Source organism: Ornithorhynchus anatinus, chromosome 7 (assembly GCF_004115215.2).
Source record: "Ornithorhynchus anatinus isolate Pmale09 chromosome 7, mOrnAna1.pri.v4, whole genome shotgun sequence".
Taxonomy (NCBI): Eukaryota; Metazoa; Chordata; class Mammalia; order Monotremata; family Ornithorhynchidae; genus Ornithorhynchus; species Ornithorhynchus anatinus.
In genome coordinates, this window is record NC_041734.1 from 16,218,511 (window position 1) to 16,241,309 (window position 22,799).

Consider the following 22,799-nt stretch of genomic DNA (forward strand, 5'->3'; position numbering starts at 1 on the left):
ATAAAGGGTCGGGTTTATTCCATGTGTTAAATTCTCTATTTTATTAATTATTAATCATTTAATAATTCTTTATTAAACCAGTTCTTTATTAACCATTTAAGATGTTTATTATTTAATGATTCTTCATTTCAAACGTTTCAGATGGGTTAACAGTCACTCCTCAGAAGGGGGGCAGATACAAAGTTCATTTTTCTTTCAGATCTGCATTCCATATCAAGTCCCTGGAATACATTATGGCAGTAATTTTCTAAACTGTCACACCTGATGATTCAATTTTCTAGAATCTTATTTTCTTCCAAAGGAATAAAACATGCCTAGTGGCTGACTGCATCTCCAATTTTATCAAGGACAATTCTAGATTTTGGAAGGCAATTTTAAGAAAAATATACAGCTGTCCTAGACTGGGACTGTCTGAGATAAACCTTACCTCGCACTCATCATCAGCTGCTCTTGCTTCCCTAATGTCCAGAATTTTCTTGTCTGGGCTGGAGAATGCTCATGCTTGGTTTAGGCCTCGCAGCATTCTGGGACTTACAGTTTTAGAATGCTGGGGGACTTGAACTTGATATTTTCTCCCCTGCTCCACACCCTTCTCTTCCCACTTTCCTCATTTCTCAGTTGCCAGGAGGCAAGAGTAAGGCCCATGGATCTATAATAATGTTCTTATGTACCAAGTTTCAACAAAAATCATACTTAAAAGCTAGGGTCAGCATATTCATCAGCCAGACAGTTTTTAAAGTGAGGGCTATGGTACACACAGTACAACTGGGACCGTGCTTACTGAAAGAGAGGAGTAAAATCTCGACTAGGCTCTCTTGAGCTTCTCATACCTTCTCTCCAACTTGCCCAGCCAACAGCCTACTGTCTCAGGATAGGTGTGGATCAGAATTGTGTTCCAGAAATACTTCAAGGTGACCCCCTGGAATGGGTCAAAGGGATTTTTTTCCCATATCCAGGACTATCTTTACCAAGTTCACTATACTTCGAAAATGTAGACATTTTAAAGTACTTTTAATGGTCTCAAATACTGGTTACTATAGTAATTTTCTTCAAAGAAAGGATCATTCTGGTATGAAGGAGAGGCTGAGAATTTTGAAACTTGAATGTGAACGTGTCTTCTCTAAGAAATGTGGCCTCTTACCGTCTATTGATAGAATAGTTCCCACATAGCGTCCATTGACCTGTGAATAGATTTCCCGAGTGACTTGACGCTTAAAGGTAATTTCAGCGGTCCTTGAGTTAACTGCAAGTAAATCGCCTGGATTACTTCCAATTATGTATCTGTGGGGATTTAAAAATCCACAGGATGATCAGAGATCTGTCAAGTTACATAGTCTGATAAGAATATGACAAATCAGCATCTTCTACACTCTGCTATCCCTAGGCTTGTATTTGCTGGGGGAGAGGGCGGAATATCAGATCGAGAAGGGAACATTGGTAGGGTAATGGCTTCCCTTGGGATAAGCTGCCATTTTATCCTCCCTAACTTCTCCCATTTCCAAGGATGATGTTCCATATAAGCCCAGCTAGGAGCTTGGAATGAACACTAGGGGAGATACATTATAAACCAATCGAAAACAGTTCCTCTCTCATGTGGAATTCCCAGCCTAAGGTGAGCTGAGCTGCCTTTTAATCTCATTCCTCCTCCCTTCCCTTTTCTCATCTTGTGTCACCTTTCTAAACACTAGTTGTAAGGACAACAAGGTGAACACAATCACAATTCTTCTTTTCTTCTCTCCTTCCTCCCACCACTCACCTCCTTCCACTCCTTAAAGTCTTATTTTTGAAAAATTGTAGATGCTGACCCCTTAAAATCAGTTTTAAAGCACTCCATCACCTTGTTCCCTCCTCCCTCACCTCACTGCTCTCCTTCCACACTTCTCTCCTCTAATGACAACCTACTCACTGTACCTTGATCTCATCTATCTCACTGCCAACCTCTTGCCCACATCCTGCCGCTGGCCTGGAATACACTCCCTCTTCATACCTGACAGACAATTACTCCCCTGACTGCCAAATCTTTACTGAAGGCACATCTACTCCAAGTGGCCTCCAGTGACAAAGCCCTCACTTTCTTTCCTCCTACTCCCTTCTACAGTGCCCTGACTTGCTCCTATTATTCACCCCTCACGGTCAGCCCCACAACACTTATGTACTTATGTATGTATCCATAATTTATTTATTTATATTCATGTCTGTCTGCCCCTCTAGACTGCTTGTTGTGTGTAGGAAATGTGCCTGTTATATTGTACACTCCCAAGCACTTAATACAGTGTTCTGCACATAGTAAGCCCTGAATAAATACGATCAGTTGATGAATTGAGGTATGACTTTGTCTCAACTAATTGGATTGGAGTTTGGTCAGCAGTGTATAAAGCACACCCACATATTTAGTCTTTCACACGACTATAGCTTGAGCTTCAGATTACTTTACCGATGTAATCCATTTATTATTCCAAGTTCTGAATTAGACTGGTAATTTCAGGATGTTAAGTAATAACTTTCACACAGGGCCCCCTTCAGACAAATCATTGATTCAAATTTGTGATCATGCAAGCTTATATATATAAAGGCAACTGATAATACCAGGAGAGTTCAAAATATAAGAAATAGAAATATGATAATGATAAAAGTCAGCCTGACCTGACTGTTGTAGAAGGTCTTCCAGTGTCCAGATCTATGGCTTGATAGCTTCCAATTAGAGAATTGGCTCCCATCCCTCTTTGGAGAATAAATGTCTTAGAAGCCGGTGTAAATACTGATCCTTCGACCACATTTATTACCTTGACGGTGATGGAGCTTCCTTGGACTCGATATTGGGATCTAACTGAGTGGTGAAATTCAGCTACATTTCTAACCCCAACACTAAGAACCATACTTTGAGCATCTTCATAATTAAGTGGCTAGGATGATAAAAAGAAAAGAGTTGCCGTTAAAATAAAAAATTTAAGCCTAGAGGGAAGAGAAATATTAGACTAGTAGTCAGACGCCTGTGTACAGGATAAGAAGAATTGCTAGAACCAATTAACCTATAAAGAAACTGAAAGACTAATAACTAAAAACTAAAATAGAGAACTTGAGTCAGGAGAGCACGGGCTCCTCCACTTACTTGCTGTATGACCTTGGGTAAGTCACTTAAGTACTCTGTACCTCAGTTCCCTCACCTGCAAAATGGGGATGAAATACCTGCTCTGCCTCTTACTTAGACTGTGAACCCCATGCAGGACGTGGGGATAATCTTGAATCTATCCCAGTCCATAGTACAGTGTTTGGCACATAGTAAGCACTGAACAAATACTATTATTATTATTATTTTTTGAATAAATTTCCTTAAATCACTCAGCAATTTAGGGAGGGCTTAGATTACATTCTAAACTATTTTTCTTTTTGATGAATCTGTGAAAATGAAATTGTAGAACTTGATGTGGGTAGCTTTAAGTCCCACTTAGTGCGTGAAAAGCATAAATAAGGTGTAACTGCAGAAGACACACATCGCACAAAGACCTTATGAGAAGGATAGCCCAAGAGGGCTACCTCTGGAGGTTATCTAACCCAAGCAGTGCATTCAAGACTCATTTTAGGTTTTCACAGATTTCTTCAAACTCAAAATAATATTTTTTCTACTCCATTTTTTTGAAAGTAGTAATCACTTATTTTAGGATGGCAAGGTTTTTTTTTATTATTTTAAGGAAATAATTTTGCTATAGGAAATGTCAATAAAATAAATATGTTAAACTCCAGTGAAGTTAGTAATACTTCAGAGAAGGAACCTTAATCCCACGGTGTGGTTCCTTCTACCCAAAAATATTGGCAAGAAAGGAAAACTAATGGATTGAGTCATTCCCACTGACGTGCATCTTTACTAACATTGTATTTTAGCTGTTTTCCTAATTATGCCCAGGTCAAGTATTTGCAGAGAGGAGATGAAAATGTAAAAGCCTCTGGAATTTTTTCCACAGCTGGCGAGGAAATGGAACTTAAAATGAATTGCATTTGAATATATGGTTTCTCTTCCTTCTTTTCTTGTCCCAGAAGACTGAGCTAAGGAATGCATACTAGTTAGCATTGGCCATGAGATTTTCATCTCTTTGCTATAAAGTATTCAGTGTAGCTATACTGTACCTTAATAACCCGCAGGATTCCCTCATTAGTTCTTGAATCGGTTACAATTTCAAACCAGTTTCCAGAATTTCCCGAAATAAAGAAAAACTGTGCCAGCCAGTTATCTGAGAATTCTTCATCCAGATCAATTGCTCGAAACCGAATCAATTCAGAATTCAGAATGTTCTCTTCAATGCTGACAGAATACTGGAATGATAGATGAAGTTGTGTTTATGAACAGTGAAAGGGCAAGGAGAAAGGCCCTAGAAATCCAAACAATATTTATTATTCTTTAAAGGTAAAGTAAATTTACTTTATTTTAAAGTATATATACTTTATATCAACTATAGGCGTATGGATGTAAAATCTGCATGTACAAAACTTGCTGGGAGATAAGAAAAGCAATCATAACCATAAACAAAATGATAGAAAGATGAAAGGATTCATTTTACTTGTTACATTTTATTAATTTCAATAGCAAGTACTTACAGAAGACTGCTCAAGGTAGGGGAAATTATCATTGACGTCTATAATTTTAATCCTGCAATCACATTGGGACGATTGTCCATCGGAAGCTCCATCTCGATCTGCACCTTGTACCACAAGGCTATAGCTGCTTTGTTGCTGATAAAGAACAAGGAAATCATGCAAAGGCATTTATTGAGTGCTCACTATGTGTAAAGCATTGTACTAAGCACTTGGGAGAGTACCAAGTAACAGAATTGGTAGACACATTCTGTGCCCACAATGAACTTTTGGTCTAGAAGGGAAGATAAATATTAATATAAGTAAATAGAGAAGCAGAGTGGCTCAGTGGAAAGAGCACGGGCTGGGGACTCAGAGGTCATGAGTTCAAATCCCAGCTCTGCCGCTTGTCAGCTATGTGACTTTGGGCAAGTCATTTAACTTCTCTGTGCCTCAGTTCCCTCACCTGTAAAGTGGGGATTAAGTCTGTGAGCCCCACATGGGACAACCTGATGACCTTGTATCCTCCCCAGTGATTAGAACAGTGCATTTCACCTAGTAAGCACTTAACAAATGCCATTATTATTATTATTATTAAATTAACTTCAGATATGTACATAACGTCTGTGGGGCTAAACGTGAAGTGACTATCAAGTGCTAAAAGGGTATAGATCCAAGTGCACTGACAATATAGAAGGGAGAGGGAGTCGGGGAAAAGAGGGCTTAGTCAGGGAGGGCCTCTAAAGGAAAGTGGAAATAATTGCAGGATGTAAGAATCACTGGATCATCTCAATAGCTATCAAGCCTGGTTTACACCAAATGACACAAAGAGAAGTAGGATGGTGATTGTCATCTCTGCCAACTATCCTCAAGGTTAGGAATATATTTTCTAATATTCCCATTTCCTTCTAATAACTCATTATCCATGAATCATTTTAGGCTCTTTTCCAGCCTTTTAACATCCTTAAATTTTTCCACTAATCACTCCCAAGTGCTGGATACAGTGCTCTGCACACAGTAAGTACTCAATAAATATGACTGATCAATTATTGCTTTCTAGTGGCACTTCTTACCATTACTTCTTCCTCTTGGGTAGATAGTAATGTGCTGTGAAATAGCTTCACACTGGGCATCAGTAAGGAGCAGAAGGGAAAATGAATGACCGGGAGAGTCCACAGACTGTATAGTTGAGAGCTGTTGTCCCTTATTTAACCAACGGGGAAACCAGAACTCAGAGACAATAAGTGGTATCGCCATGGTATTTGGCAGGGGGGCAAAAGATCACCTCACCGATATGGAATCTTTACAGGATTGATGCAGCCCTCTAAAATGATCAACCATTGGTATTTATTGAGCATGTACTATGGGAAGAGTAATAATAATGTTGGTATTTGTTAAGCGCTTACTACATGCTGAGCACTGTTCTAAGCGCTGGGTTAGATACAGGGTAATCAGGTTGTCTCACGTGAGGCTCACAGTTAATCCCCATTTTACAGATGAGGTAACTGAGGCACAGAGAAGTTAAGTGACTTGCCCACAGTCACACAGCTGACAAGTGGCAGAGCAGGGAGTCAAACCTATGACCTCTGACTCTGAAGCCCAGGCTCTTTCCACTAAGCCATGCTGCTTCCCCTGTACTAAGAGTACTGTACTAAGCACTCAGGAGAGTACAGTACAACAGAATTAGCAGACCCATTCTCTGCCTGTAACAAGCTTAGAGTTTAAGGGTGTATGGTATTTCCTCTAAAAGGGGATTCCTGGGTCCCATTCGAATTCCTGTGAAGTGAATTCTTGTTTGGGGAGTTTCTACTCAAACTTACCACAACAAGCTTCTCCCAGTTTCCCTCCTGAAGGATTTGGTCAGTGACTTCTTTTTAAACACCCAGTGTAACCAGTAAGATAGCCCCAGGTGCTGGATCACTGAAGTGTTTGGACCTGATTCATACCTTTCCCCAATTTATTAGAGTGTAGAATGAGACCCAAATATCTAGACTTCCTATCAAGCAGGCAAACCTGCAACTTCTATTCGTTAATCAGTCAATGAAAGCTTACTGGGAGAGAAGGTTAGCACTCCTTTTGAGAAGGATGGAAGAGGTCCTAGTGGCCTTTACAACACATATATGGTAAGGCATTGCCACCTCCTTCGTGGCATCTAACCAAGTTTTTATATTATTTGTATATATTATTTATTACCCTATTTATTTGGTTATTGAGGTGTACATCCCCTTGATTCTATTTATCTTGCTGATGTTGTCTTGTTTTTGTTTTGTTCTGTTTTGCTTTGCTGTCTGTCTTCCCCATTTAGACTGTGAGCCTGCCATTGGGCAGAGATTGTCTCTAACCGTTGCCAAATTGTACATTCCAAGTGCTTAGTACAGTGCTCTGCACATAGTAAGTGCTCAATAAATACTATTGAATGAATGGGAGAGTACACTACAACAGGGTTGGAAGACACATTCCCTGCCCACATTGAGCTTACAGTCTAGAGGCATTATTCATAGGTCCTTTTATAATTTCAAAAAGGTTTAGGCTTCACTCATATTATTTGTTAATTTCTTTTATTTACATCATGTGTCTTTCTGCCTCATCACTGTCAGCATCTATGCAGTTTTGTTTTCTTTTTGGAATAGTTCTACTAAAACACTGTCATTGCATGTGCTGTTCTAAACAACATGAAACGAATTCCTGAAATCTACTTTTAGCTCCTCTCCAGTAAAATATTATTTTGAAATGAGAGATCACATGAAAAAAATACATCTTATTTCACTTCTGTTCAGCAATTGCAGCTTCTTCCTCTTTCTTTGCACTTTGGAAAGAAGACACAGGTGGGCTTTTCAAAATCAACTTCTATATCGCTGACCAAACAATCCTAAAAAGACTTTACCTCTCGATCCAGGGAATTGCTCATTGTTCGAATTTCTCCAGTGTGTCTGTTTAAGATGAACATTGGTGCGCCTGCAGGCTCTTGAGAGATTATTTTGAAGGCAATTTTAGAATTCAAGTTGTTTGGTTCATCCGCATCGGTAGCATTTAATGTCATCACCAAGGTGTCTAGAAATTAAGATGTTAAAAAAGTTGATTATCATCGTTGTTTTAATATTCCATTACCCAATGGTGTAGTGAATAGAGCAGAGGCCTGGGAGGCAGAAGGTCATGGGTTCTAATTCCGACTCCACCACTTGTAAATTGTGTGACCTTTGAAAGTCACCTCATCTCTCTGAGCCTCAGTTACCTCATCTGTAAAATAGGGATTGAGACTGTGAGCCCCACGTGGGACAGGAACTGTGTCCAACCTGATATGCTATCAACCCTAGCATTTAGTACAGTGACTGGCACATAGTAAGTGCTTAACAAATACCACAATTATTAATTATTATTATTACTTTGACGTTTAAAGATCAAAAACAATCTTGAATGTGTAAAACACTTTTATTTCTCCAAGCACTTTTCCTTAGTTATCCCATTTGTTCCCAAATCATCCCTAAAGGATATTTAGGAGTTTTCCTCAATTGTAAAATGGGGATTAATAGTAATAATAATAATAACAGTGGTATTTATTAAATACATGTTTTCCCTCCCTAAGAGTGTGTGACCCATGTGGGATAAAAAAAGACTGGCACGATTGCCTTATGTCTACCTCAGAGCTTAGTACAGTTTTTGGTGTATAGTAAGCACTTCCTAAATACCACTATTATCATTATAATCGATTATAATCTATTATCGATTAGACTGTAAGCCCATCAAACGGCAGGGACTGTCTCTATCTGTTGCCGACTTGTTCATTCCAAGCGCTTAGTACAGTGCTCTGCACATAGTAAGCGCTCAATAAATACTATTGAATGAATTATGATTCATTTTAAAGATGATAGAAATGAGGTTGAGAGAGTGTCCAGGGTCATTTAGCAGAGCACAAAGAGAAAACCAGACAATACCACCCTCTTCCCTGTCTCACAAGCTCAAAACCTTGGCGTTAACCTCTACTCATCTCAATCAATCAATCAGTAGTACTTACTTAGCTTTAAGTGTCTCTAGAACACTGTACTAAGCACCTGGGAGAGTACATCTCGCAAATTCAGTCTGTTAGCAAATGCTGTCAGTTCTACCTTCACAGCAACTCTAGAATCAGCTCTGTCCTCTCCATCCAAACTGCTAGCTTGCTAATCCAAGCACTTAATATCCCACCCTGACTACTGACTGCATCAGCCTCTTTGTTGACCTCCCTGCCTCCTGCCTCTGCCATGTCTTATTCATACTTGAATTTGATGTCCAAATAGTTCATGCCTTTCCTCTCTTCATAAACCTCCAGTGATTTCCCATCCATCTCGACATCTATCAGAGACTCCTTAACATTGACTTTGAAGGCATTCAATCAGCTAGCCCCTTCCTACCTTTTCTGGCTGATCTCCTATTCCAACCCAAGCTGCACACTCAGCACCTCTAACACTAATCTACTCACTTTACCTTGATGTAGTGTTTATTACCACCAACCTCTTGCTCATTTCCTCTCTCTGGCCTGGAACTCTGTGGCTTCGTGTCTGACAGATCACCACTTCCCCTATCTTTGAAGCCCTGCTCAAATCACAGCTCCTTCAGAAGGCCTTTTCTAAGTCCTTACTTCCGCTTTATGCCCTCCCTTTTGTGTTACCTATGCACTTGGATCTTTTCATCCCAACCCCTCAGAACTTATGCACAAATTTCATGTCTGTCTCCCCATCTACTCTATAAACTCCTTATAAGCAGGGATAATGTCCACCTATTCTATCGCATTATACTTTCCCACTCTCCTAAATGTTTAGTACAGTGCTCTGCACATAGTAAGGGTCCAATAATTATCACTGTTTCATTAATTCATTGATTAAGGTAGAACTCAGATCTGCTGTCTCTGTATCATCCAGATTCAGAGCTACAGCTAAAACACTGTGTCTCTGTTCTTTTTACTAGCTGTTGCTGTATCATAATCTACATTTCCTTTCTAAGGTAAAGAAAAGCACCCTCATCAAGACCCTCCAGTGTCCTAATGAGAACCAAGAAATCAATCCAGCAGTCTATCAATCAATAGAATTGAGTGCTTACTGTGTGCAGAGCACTGTTGAAATAGAAGATACCCCTGATCCTGTTCTTTTTTACTTTTCTATCAGTAAGTCTTAGGAGGGCCGGGTATTGGAGTAGCTAATCTTGTAGTGCATAATAATAAAAGTAATATTAATTATGTGCTTACTCTGTGCCAAGCATTGTGTTAAGAGCTGGGGCGAGTGCAATGTAATCAGATTGGACACAATCTAAGATGGAGGGAGAACAGGTATTTTGCACACATTTACAGACAAGCAAGCTGAGGTACAGAGAAATTAAGTGACCTGCTCAAGGTCACACAGCGGTCACATGGCAGATCAGAGACTAAAACCTGGGTCCCTTGACTCTCTGTCTGGTGTTCTTCCCACTAAGGTCTTGTCCGACACGCGTTTATTCATTTGGAAATGAAGACTGCTTACTCGGGTAGCTGTTTTCCTCAATGCCGCCCACAAATTCAGTTTGGGAGAATACCGGAGGGTTGTCGTTTATATCGAGAACTCTGACTCTCAGCTCAAGAGGCCTCTCTACATCCTCACCCCTGGAATTCAGGGCTCGACAATAGATCTAGGAAAAGAGGAATACGACTTTATTCACAAACCGGAAATGAGGCCCAATCCACCTGTAAACATGTAGAAAGTTGATTTATGCTAAAATAGAAACAGTGGTCCCCATCCCTTTACTCTAAAGGAGGTAATGTAATCCCTTGAACAAAAGGGAAAGTGGAAATTAGAAGTATGAGTAAAGGCCCTGACAAAGATGTCTTACCGTGAAAAATGGGGTCAGCTCTCGATCGACTATGGAGGTTATATTAATGTCCCCTGTTTTTGGATTCACAATAAAGACTCCATATGGGGGCTGATCAATTCCCACTCCAGAGATGCGATATGTAATTTGCTCGTTCGCAGAACAGTCTGAGTTAATCTGCAGGCAGGAAAGACACAAAAAATGTTGGTGAAAATAGTCATTGGTTCTGTCCTAAATAGTCTAGTGGCAACTTCCTGGAGGCTATCTGGATAAATCATTGATATTTATTGAGCACTTAGTGTGCAGAGCACTGTACTAAGTGCTTGGGAGAGTACAATACAGTTGGTAGACATGCTCCCTGCCTTCAAGGAGATTATAGTCTTCAATAAAGTGATGTTCCCAAAGAGTCAGGGAAAAACATCGCTCCTTAGTAATCAAACAATTATTCACTGGTATTTACTAAACACATACTGGGTGCAGAGCACTGTACTAAGCACTTGGGAAAATATAGCACAACACAGTTGGTAGACAGGTTCTCTGCCCAGAAGGAGTTTACAGTTTAGAGGGGGAGACGCACATGAATATTAAAACATAATTGAATAAATTTCAATACATAAATAATTTAATGAATAAATAAAAACTTGAATGATAGATCAATCAATCAATTAGTGGTATTTATTGAGTGCTTACTGTGTGCCAATCACAGGATTAGCACTTAGGAGAATACAATACATCAGAGTTGGTAGGCACCCTTAAATGCTATCAGGCTGAGAGTGGGGTGAATATCAAGTGCTTAAAGAGTTTGTATCCAAGTACATAGGTGACTGAGAATGGAGAGAGAGTAGCAGAACCTAGTTGAAAAAGCAAGGGCTTGGGATTCAGAGGACCTGGGTTCTAATCCTGGTTCTGCCTTTTGTCTGCTGTGTGACCTTGGGCAAGTCACTTAACATCTCTATGCCTCAGTTTCCTCATCTGTAAATTGGAATTAAATACTACTCCTTCCTACCTAGACTGCAAGCTCCATGAGGGATAGGGATTGTGTTCAACTTGATAATCATGTATCTACCCAGCACTTAGAACAGTTTTTGCCACATAGTAAGTGTTTAAGAAATTTAATGATACTAATGATAATAATAGGAAAGAGGGCTTAATTGGAGAAGGCTTCTTGGAGAAGATGTGATTTTCATAAGGCTCTGAAAGTGGGGAAAATGGTGGTCTGTCATATATGGAGGAAGAGGGAGTTCCAGGCTAGAGGGATGACATGGTCAAGGGGTCAGTTGCGAGATGAGATAAGATTGAGGTAAGGTGGGTAAATTGGTGCTAAAAGAGTGAAGTGCATGGACTGGATTGTAGTAGGAAATCAGTGAGTTAAGTTAGGAGGCAGCGACCTGAGTACTTTAAGAAGTTTCTGTTTGAATGAGAGATGACTCTAGGATAAAGCCAAGGTTATGGCTTGTGAGACAAGGAGGATAGTGGTGTTGTCTACTGTCATGGGAAATAGAAGGGGAGGGCAGGGTTGGGAAGATGAGGAGTTCTTTTTTGGATCTTGGGGGCCACTTACTTTGGCAATGGGATTTCTCTTTGAGTTATCTTCTCCTTCTCGACATGCTGCAGCAAATTTAATCCATTCACGTTTATGCCTTCTGATGGAATGCCATTTGATGGTACCATTTTTGCTGTTATAATCTCTTACCTTAGGAAGAAATTTCAGGTTTTGAGTCTTTATATATTTTCACTTGCAATACAATCTGGAGGGTTTTTTTTAGTGAGAAACAGAAAACAATGGCGTGCAATATCATTTTTTGTAAATGTATAGTAGTAAATATTCCGGTATGTGGTACAGATGATCATTACAACACTGTTATTTTATTCTAATGAGTAAAATAAATTTGATCTAAAAAGGAAATTGCAATCTTCCTTTTAAGTCGTTTTATTTTTTTTCCATTTTCTGATAGCGATCTAAGTTTCAAACCCAAGATTTGTTATACCTTACCTGGATTTGAAAATTGCTGTTAACTTCCACCACCACCACCTATAAACAAACAGATAAAAATCAGAATTATTGATCAACTAGTATGTCTACAAGTTGCCTTCAATTTCCCTCCCTCTCCATTCATTTCCTCCCCTCTCCATCTCTTCCTATTGACCAACCTTCAGTCACTCAGAACTCCTTTTTTGAATGCCCATAGTACTCTGCTGTGCTGAGTCATTATCCTAATAGAACTCTGACCTTTAGAACTGAAAGAGACTATGGTCCAGTGTAAATGGGACAGTCAAAAGAGCAGAACCCATCCTGGGCTTTGCCAAATCTTAGGGACAGAAAAGTAGAAAGCCCAGTATGGGAGTTTTATTCTCTTGGAAGTAATACTCATTGCAGTCATTCAGTTGTACCAAATGGAACCTTACAAAAGCTAATGGTGAATCCTACACATCCACAGCTTGGCTATAGGATGTGGGTGAAAATGAGCTTTCAAAGTTAGACTAGGAAAAATCAAAGTCCAACACAGGGGATAAACTTTATATTCAGAAAAAAAGATTCTGGAAGACATTCCAGGAATTCATTTTTTCATACTGACTGAAATTTCCAGAGTTACTCAGAGAAAATGAAAGAAACTGTGTTCATTCCAGAGGGCTGGAAGGGTGATTTTTTTTTCCTTTATTTTTTATAGTGATAAAAGTGGGTTCTGTCAAACTCTTTCAGTGTTATGTAAATTGTCCCCCCCTCATTGGGAAATATGTATTTATTTGTGGTATTTGTCCCTCCTTGTAAATGCTAGACTTCAGAGGACTCAATGCAGCCCTTATAATTGCACTGACAGACAGAAAGAAAAGCAGATAACAGCAAATTGGAAGTTAGCTACCAAGCAAGTTTTTCTTGTTTTTTACCTTGCCTCAGCAAATTACTTTGCTAAACAGACACCATAAGCTAAACACTGCACCTCTTATCATCAGGTCTAGCTTTATTTTTTAAGCACATATGATTTATAAATGAGGGAAAACACAACGTTCTTTTTCTACCCTAAGGAACACTGTTCTCACCGGCACATCTCACTGAACTTCTAGCTACTATTTAAGAAATTAAATCATACTAAACCAGTTCCTACGCAACAATATAGCCAACTGGATTTTTGATGGGCCACCTGCTCTTGCAAAGAATCCTGTTGTCTGAACACAGAGCACATTTTTGAGGCTTAGTATCTGATGATACAAAACCCTTCGGTTCACATTCTTTCTACTGCTGTTGTTTAGCCCTCCCCATTTCTAGCATTACAGCTTCTTCACCTGTGTAGATTTTCAAACTGGCCAGTGACAGACTTGTTCATTGACACAGCTCCTTTTATAATGGAAAACATAATTGAGAGTGAAAATGTATTTGAGGGGGAAAGGATTAAAGGGAGAGCTCTCTTTGAGATAAGGAACTCTGTCCCCATGGGGGTGCATCTATGTCTCCTGGAGAAGTTCAGAGGACAGCGACTTGGCTGAATCACCAGCCTTGACACCCGAGGTCTTATAAGCCTTGCTAGGGGAAGCTGGGTTGCTGTGGCTCTGTTCTTCAGAACAGGAAGGTGGCAAGTGATCCCAGCCTCGCAAAGGGTTACCACAAGAGGGAAACAGGCCCTAGGTTAGGCCAAATCTCTTTAAGGGAAAATGAATATTCCGGACTAAAACTGGCACTAAGCGATCAAGACCTCTGAGCCCTGGTTGGTGTTTTTAAAGGAGGTTAAAGAATTACTGCCAGAGCCAAGTAGCAGCCATGCCCTTGCCCCAGCCAGCCACTCCCTAAATTGTTCCCGCACACCGGTGGACTGACTTTGAAGATCAAACCCACCAGGTTTTGGTAGGGATTGCTTGGAGCAAAGGCTGCAGGGTAACTTCAGTGTGGCTTGCAGGTTCTAGCCCTAGAGGATAAGGATTCCAGTGATCCACTTCCTGTCTTATCTGACAGGCCCATGGATCTTGGAAAAGGAAGCCAAGCAAGGAAACTGAACCATTCCAGTACCCTGCCTTACCACTTTAGCATTTTATTCCTATCCTCAGGGCCATATTTTTCTTTATTTGTATATCAATTCCTATACTTATTTGTGCAATCAGTTATTTGTCTAGCTATTTTTGTCCTGATAGATTTGGACTACTTCCTGTGGATGGTGACCTGAATAGAAAGAGACTGACATTCCTTATGTTTGAACCAAGGGAGAGAGAGAGATTTTCCTTCAATCAATCAATTGTTTATATTGAGCATATACTTTGGGCAAAGCACTGTACACTTAGGAGAGTATAATACAATAGAGTTGGTAGACACAATCCCTGTCCTCAAGGAATTTGCTGTCTAACAAGGTAGACAGATGTTAAGAAAAATTACAAGTTGGGGAAGCTACTATGAAGATTGGGAGGGAGGGTATACCTAAATCACAATCATGGCATTTGTTAAGCATTTGCTATATGTCAAACACTGTTCTAAACGCTGGGGTAGATATACGTTAATTAGATCAGACACGGTCCTTGTCCCACATGGAGTTCACAGTCTAAGTAGGAGGGAGAACAGGTATTGAATCCCCATTTTGCAGATGAGGGAACTGAAGCACAGAGAAGCTAAATGACTTGCCCAAGGTCATGCCGTAGGCTGGTAGCAGAGTCATTATTAGAACCCAAGTCCTCTGAGTCCCAGGCCTGTGCTCTTTCCACTAGACAACACTGCTCCTCAATGCTTAGGGACTAAGTGCATGGGAGATGTAGCAGGGAGAAAAAAAATCACCTTCCTGAAGCTTCCAGAGTTGCAATCCCTTCTTCTAGGTCTGGTTGGAGGTCTAGTTTGTTGGTTGGTTATGATGTTTAATAAGCACTTACTATGAGCTGAGCACTGTATTAAATACTGTCATAGGAACATAATTTAATGTGCTTTGTACTGGCAATTTTTTGCCTATACATGTTCTTATATTACTCACCATCTCACTAACGAAGCTCCAGGAACAATCCAATTAGACCAATTTCTGTTTCTTCAAACAGAAAGAAAGGTAGCCTTTCTGAAATGCTGTGTTCTATGTTTCCTGATGGTCAGATTTAGCCAGTCAATGTAATTCTCTACTGGGTGAAGTAAGTTTGTCTTTAGGCTGATATTCCAAAGCTACTAAAGACCACAGAAGGTGCATGAAAGAATTGCTGTGCTCCCAAAGTGTTAAACCATTGTAGGAGACATTTCCTCAATGGTGAAATCTGACTGGCCAAATATACTTTAAATTTCCATTTTAAGCTCAGCAAATATCTACTTCTTTAGTGCTTGGAAATGACTCATCAGGAAATTAATAATAGGGTCAATTTGAACTCACAGTATAACTTTCGTCTAAAGAGTTCAAAGCACTTTCACAGATATTATCTTATTCAATCTCATAACATCTCTCTGCGGGGGCAACTGTTCTTACCCTCATATTACAGGTGGGAAACTGAGGCATGGAGGAGTTGGTGTTATTTTTTTTGAATGGTATTTGTTTAGCACTTACTATGTGCCAGGCACTGTTTTAAGCACTAGGGTAGTTACGAGGTAATCAGTTTGGACACAGTCCATATCCCACATGGGGCTCACATTCTTAATCCCTATTTTACAGATGAGATAACTGAGGCACAGAGAGGTGAGGTGACTTGGCCGGGGCCACAAAGCAGACAAGTGGTGGAGGCGAGATTAAGGTGCATGTCCTTCTGACTCCCAGGTCCGTGTTTTCTCCACTAGGCCATGTTACTTCTCTATGCCCCTGATCCATCATGGCAGAGATTTGTCAATTCAAGTTCCCATGAATCTCTAAATTTTTCTCCTTTTTTCCTTCAGAGAAGCTGACCCTGTGAAATTTTGCTCATCTTCTCCTGTCTTTCTGTGGTGAGATGCAGAAGGAGAGATGCAATGTTATATCTTAGTTTAAATCAATCAATCACTCAGTGGTATTTATTGAGCACTTTACGGTGTGCAGAGCTTTGTACTAAATGTTTGGGGGGTTTGGCAGAGTGCAATAGAGTTGGTAGGCATGTTCCCTGCCCACAAGGAGTTCACATCTAATTAGAGGAGGACAGTGACCATTCGCTCTTAGGAATATTACTGCTCATTCCTTCATACTCATACACCCTTCTCTTCCCAAATCACACCTTCCTTTCCAAAGTGAAATTTTAGTGGGTAGCCTGAAGTGTTTATTTTAGATTAGTCTGCTGGATAACTAACGATCCTTTTCAATTAATGAAGTTTGGTTAATGAAGCTGAATCCTGTTGTCCCATGGAAGGTAGGCAGGTACTCTGAGGGGAAAACTCAAGTCAGCTCCAGAGTCACTGAGATATTGAGATAATTCCTCACCCTTCTCCAGATTTATGAAGGGAAAAATAATTATCGTACCCTTAGTCCAACAAAGTATTCCACGAAGATGTATTGATGAATCAATGGAAAAAACACAAAACTCTCTAAGTTGAAAAGTGAATGTAACTGCCTTTTACAACCAGCTCTCAGATCTTTGAGGTAGTTGGGGTGAGGCACACATGTAATGTGGAGAATTTCTAATCTTCATTTTTCTACCTGCTGACAAATAATATGTGGCAAAATTGACTTATTCGATTATATTTGAGGAGCAGTAACATGACCAAAGTGAAGATACAGGATAATCTGGATAATCTGCCCATGAATAATAGAAAATTGGTAGAACTTTCTAACAACCCACTTTGGGACCACTTGCTCCTGAGGTTAACTGATACTAATGCTAAGAATATAGTATCTATTAAGCATTTACTATGTGCCATGCACTGTGCTAAAGTCTGGGGTACATACAAGATAATGAAATCCAGACTCTGTCCCACACAGGACTCATGATCTAAGAGGGAAAGAGAGCAGGTATTTTCTCCCCATTTTGCCATTGAAGAAACTGAGGCACAGAGAGGTTGAGTGACTCACCCAAGGTTACACAACAGATGTAATACTCCTAGGTTAGGCGCTTTCCCTTTGGTGATTAATACAAAACAGCATTTGTATTAATCAAGGAATAACAGTGAGGCCCAGCTGAAATGCTCTTTGTTATAGTGTGGGTCTCGGCCCTGCCCAGTGTTGAAAGCTTTCTTCCCTCTGCCGCACATGGATGCTAGGAAGAGACTGTGAGTTAGGGATTTCAGCACCCACATGGAGCTGGGGAAAGTCTCTCACTATAATTAGCTCCTCTTATAAGGACAGCCAATGATCTACTCCCAGCAGGATCTAGTTTCCTTGTGACGGCATTGAGACAATTTAAAATGAGCTCAGAGGTTTTAACTTTTAAGAAGACATCCTAAGCCAGCAACTGAGAAAACCAAAACATTACAGTTCAACTAAACAGTTGAAATCTACCTTGAAATCTGTCTCTACTTTTTTTGACTTCTCAAGGATTGATAAGGGACGGCAGTTAATAAACTGAGGGTGTGGAGAATTTTCATATCCCTAGGTAGACGAAGGCAAACTGACTTTCCAGTTTTTTTTACAAGTGTGTTGTTTTGCCATAGATCCTTAAAACTCATTTCTGGAGTCTTTTCTAGAGTTTTCATGAATGAAGAAAATAGCATTAGGATGTAAGATACAAACAGGATTTGTAAGTACTGTAGTACTGTAGATATTAATCAATCATATTTATTGAGTGCTTACAATGTGCAGAGCAAAGTACCAAGCACTTGGGAGAGTACAACAGAGTACAGTACTCTGCACATAATAAGCACTCAATAAATACTATTGAATGAATGAATTAGCAGATATGGTCCCCGCCCATAATGAGTTTACAGTCTATACTTGAGTTTTCTTAATTTATCAGTAATAAAACTTAAAATTACATTTAAATGGGCAAGTCGAATTCAATCAAAATAAATTCCTTATACAAAGACTTTGAGAGGGGTAAACCTTCATTTATATATGAGGAGCTCAATTCTCTCTTTATATAAGAGTTTGTGGATACAGTTACATGGGATCATCTAGAGTTCAGTTGTAATTTATGAAAGTTGGCGACCTTGAGTCCCAGAAAACTCAGAAATGAAAGTATCTTCCTTTCACAAAAGGAAAATCAAGTTTGAGGTGAGCAAGGAATATATCTATCAACTCTGTTATATGTACTATCCCAAGCACTTAGTACAGTCCTTTGCACACAGGAAGCACTTAATAAATATGACTGACTTTTTTATGATGGTTGTTAAGCACTTACTATGTGCCAGGCACTGTACTAAGCACTAGGGCAGATACAAGTTAATCAGTTTGGACACAGTTCCTGTCCCTCCTCCTGGGGATCACAATCTTAATCCCCATTTTACAGATGAGGTTACTGAGGCTCAGAGAAATTAAGTGACTTGCCCAAGGTCACACAGCAGACAAGTGGCAGAGCTGGGATTAGAATCCAGGTCCTTCTGACTCCCAGGTCCATGTTCCGATAGACTAATGTGCAGGACCAAGTTTGGAATTCAAACATTTATAAATTCCATACTGTGGCTTGGCTGGAGCATATCCAGGCACTGTAACTGAAATCAATCAATACTCCAGGTTCAGTTAAGTTAAATGCAACCTTTTCTGTATCAGGCCTCTAGAATGCTGTCTCCTATGTTGAAGGCATTTCCAGAAATCTTTGAGAGCCTAATACGTCTAAAAGAATCTGCTCCAAATGTCTCCAAAGCCTTCCTGAAAGCAAAACCCCTCCATGAGAACTTTCCTGATTAATCTCTCATCTCCCCAATTTACAACCCCGAAGGTCATTTTGGTCCTTCCAAACCACCTCAGAGTTTGCATCTATATGCACAACCCTTCAAATCACTTATATACATATCTTTATACTCTATCACTTTCTCTTACCTGTGATATTATTTTAGTGTTTGTCTTCTTCTCTGGATTGTAAAATCATGTCTACTAATAATAATCAAATGCTCCACGTGGTTAATTTAGTGCTCTACATGCAATATGTGCTCAATAAATATGGTGGACTGATTGATTGATGTTGATTTTCTATCCAAATGGCACTTTCCTGACCTTCAAGAGAAAAAACAATCACCAAAGCTATCTCATAGATGTGTAGAAGAGTAGATGTGCTTTTAGAAGAATCTGGCTCAATCCTCCTGGGTGAAACCCCAGTTGTGAAATTTGCATCTTAATTAATTCCCTTTAATCAATCAGTCAGTCAATCCATCAACCGGTATTTATTGAGTTCTTACTGTGTGCAGAGCACTGAACTAACTAGGAAAGTAGCATGGTCTAGTGGATAGAGCACAGGTTGGGGAGTCAGAAGGACCTTGGTTTTAATCCCAGCTCTGCCACTTGTCTTCTGCAACCATTCTTCCAATCTCACAAGCCAGTAACTTTGGTGTCATCCTTGACTCCACTCTCTCATTCAACCCTCATATCCAATCCCTCACCAGATCCTGTTGGTCTCACCTTCACAACATTGCCAGGATCCGCTCTTTCCTCTCCATCCAAACCGCTACCATGTTAGTGTAATCACTCATCCTATTCTGCTTAGATTACTGCATCAGCCTCCTTTCTGACCACCCAACCTCCTCCCTCTCCCAACTTCAGTTCATACTTCACTCTGCTGCCCAGATTATCTTTCTACAGAAATGTTCGGGGCACGTCAGCCCATCCTCAAAAATCTCCAGTGGTTACCTACCCACCTCCGTATCAAACAAAAACTCGTCACTACTGTCTCCATCACCTTGCCTCCTCCTACCTCACCTCCCTTCTCTCCTTCTACACCCCACTCCACACACCCTGCTCCTCTGGGTAGAACCTTCTCACTGTGCCTTGATCTTTCCTGTTTCAGCGCCAACCCCTGGCCCACGTCCTACCTCTGGCCTGGAACACCTTTCCTCCTCAAATCCACCAATCACTCTTCCCCCATTTAAAGCCCTACTGAAGGCACACATCTTCCAAGAGGCCTTCCCAGACTAAGCCCCACTTTTCCTCAATTCCCATTCCCTTTCACGCCACCCTGACTCACTCCCTTTGTACTTCTCCTCTCTTCCCACCCCATAGCACCTATGCATATATGTATATGTGTATATATCTATAATTCTATTTATTTATATTGATGTCTGTTTACTTGTATTGACATCTGTCTCTCCCCCTCTAGACTGTGAACCTGTTGTAGGCAGGGATTGTTTCTCTTTATTACTGTATGGTACTTTCCAAGTGCTTAGTACAGTGGTCCGCACACAGTAAGGGCTCAATAAATACAATTGAAAGAATGAATGGATGCTGTGTGGTCTTGGGCAAGTCACTTCACTATTCTGGGCCTTTGTTATCACACCTGTAAAATAGGGATTAAGACTGTGAGCCCCACATGGGACATGGACTGTGTCCAACATGATTACCTTGTATCCTCCAAGATGCCATCCCAGACTAAACCCCACTTTTCCTCATCTCCCACTCCCTTCTGAATTGCCCTAACTACCAACCCTGACTACCCTTTGCTCTTTCCTGCTCCCAGCACCACACCAATTATGCACATATTTTTAATTTTATTTATTTGTATTGGTATCTGTCTCCCCCACCGCTAGACTGTAAGCTCATTGTGGCAGGGAATGTCACTGTTTCTTGTTGTATTGTACTTTCCCCAAACGCTTAGTATAGTGCTCTGCACAGAGTAAGCGCTCAATAAATATGATTGAATGAATGAATGTATCCACCCCAACACTTGATACAGTGCCTGGCAGAAGGTATGTGCTCAACAAATAGTAAAACATAACAAAAAACTAAGTGCTCAGGCATGAACAGTATAATCGAATTGGTAGCTATGATTCCTGACCTCAAGGAGCTTCCAATCTTGTGGCTGAACTCATCACAGTGGACCTGATTCTGGTCGCTCCCCCCTGTCTCTGGGTAGGCCTTTTTCTTTAGGAGCAGGGTTCCTTCTGAACTAACTCCCACTTAATGGAGAAATCCAGAGTAAATGCCAAAGGGAAGAAAATTCGGCAGCTAGAGCATCTCACCAAGTATTAAAGGTGGCTAATCCACAAGAACATTAAGTGCCTGTTCTGTTTCTCTTTGCCTTTGCTCAAATAGTTTATTTGACTCCAAACATTCCCAGTTATTGTTCACCTGTAAATAAAAGGCTAATTTATTTTCAAAAGGTAGCAAAGAGGATTATGAATAACAAGTACTTTATATTTAGTTTTCCTCATTAATTATTGCTGTTTTGGGACTTGTAAAAGAAATTCTTTGGATGGAAAGCTTAATTTAAAGCTCTCATATAACTGTTGAAGACCCATTTTTGCAAGAACATACCCCAGAAATGAAATGCTATGAAATGAAAACTTTCCAGCTATTCTTTGACAGGAATATCAGTCTCTGATTAAAGATCCCTTCCTTTGTTTGAGCAATTACTAACTTGCCCAAAGACATTAGCCAAGTGAGGAATTTGGGCAAATAATGTCATCCATTAGTCAAGAAACTACCACTGACAAATGAAGAACTAGCTGAGGTTGTATTGGCAGGTTTATTTTTATGTCTTAATTAAGCCTTCTTTTTGGTCCAGGGGTCCATCCAATGACTAGCTGTAACTTGAGGCTCTTTGTTGTTTCCCTTATCTCAGTGACTCTCTGCATGGATTTCTGGGATTGAGCCGAGAACTGCCAGATGACAACGGTTGACGGAACAGAAGGAGGAAATGGAAAAATCTGAAATTCTATGTTATTCAAGCAAATGCACCTATATCAGGAATTCAGAATAGGTTCTGAGTATTCCAGGAGGACTCAGCGTGGCCTAATGGTTAGAGGATGGGCCTGGGAGTCTAATCCCAGCTCCTCCACCTCTCTGCTGTGTGGCCTTGGGCCAGTTCCTTAACTTCTCTCTGCCTCAGATCTCTCATCTGCAAACTGGGGATTCAATGCCTGTTCTTCCTCCTTTTTAGTCTGTGAGCCCCATATGGGACCTGATGGTTTTGTATCTAGCCCAGGGCTTAGTACAGTGTTTGGCATATAGTTACTGCTTAACAAATTCCATGATTATTATTATTGCCTGCATGGTACAAACTTGCAAAAAATATCTCATATTTATGCAAAAGTGGCCACCCCCTAATTGGCCAATACAGAAAAAGAGTCATGGCATAAAAAAAAGCAATTTCTCCCTGTGGTCTTTTCCACTTCCTAAGCAAGACTTTCTGTTTCGAGGGAGCCTATAGTATGAGAAATGCAGGCCAAGCAATTCTACCCAGATATAATCTATGGTGGACAGATTCTCATAGGGCCTAATTTAATCTTCAGAACAATAACTCTGGTATTGCTAAAGTGATTGCTATGTGACAGCTGTATTAAGTATTAAGGTAAATACAAGTTAATCAGGTCGCACGCAGTCCCTGTTCCCAATGTAAGAAAAGCTGCAGAAATATTTTCAGGCTTTATAGGTCCTGAATTTGCTGTTGCCTTAGTAAGTGTTGGGTATTGGGTATCCATCTCACTT

At 40.2% G+C, this 22,799-nt stretch overlaps 1 protein-coding gene and 1 non-coding gene across 2 annotated transcripts in view; one reads left to right on the forward strand and one right to left on the reverse strand.

Annotated features, from left to right (window-relative positions):
* The window catches only part of DSG1 (desmoglein 1), a 134,277-nt gene that overhangs the window by 11,774 nt on the left and 99,704 nt on the right, over positions 1 to 22,799 (reverse strand). The window contains exons 3-11 of the mRNA XM_001515284.5: positions 12,374 to 12,412; positions 11,942 to 12,073; positions 10,402 to 10,557; positions 10,056 to 10,200; positions 7,451 to 7,617; positions 4,591 to 4,725; positions 4,123 to 4,308; positions 2,644 to 2,903; positions 1,142 to 1,281 (exon numbers count right to left, since the gene is read on the reverse strand). Of these exons, the coding sequence (XP_001515334.3) occupies positions 1,142 to 1,281; positions 2,644 to 2,903; positions 4,123 to 4,308; positions 4,591 to 4,725; positions 7,451 to 7,617; positions 10,056 to 10,200; positions 10,402 to 10,557; positions 11,942 to 12,073; positions 12,374 to 12,412 (1,360 nt within the window). The remainder of the gene's footprint in view (positions 1 to 1,141; positions 1,282 to 2,643; positions 2,904 to 4,122; positions 4,309 to 4,590; positions 4,726 to 7,450; positions 7,618 to 10,055; positions 10,201 to 10,401; positions 10,558 to 11,941; positions 12,074 to 12,373; positions 12,413 to 22,799) is intronic.
* On the forward strand, positions 6,611 to 6,734 carry LOC114813628. The gene has a single exon (XR_003761345.1). It is a non-coding gene; the product is annotated as a U6atac minor spliceosomal RNA (small nuclear RNA).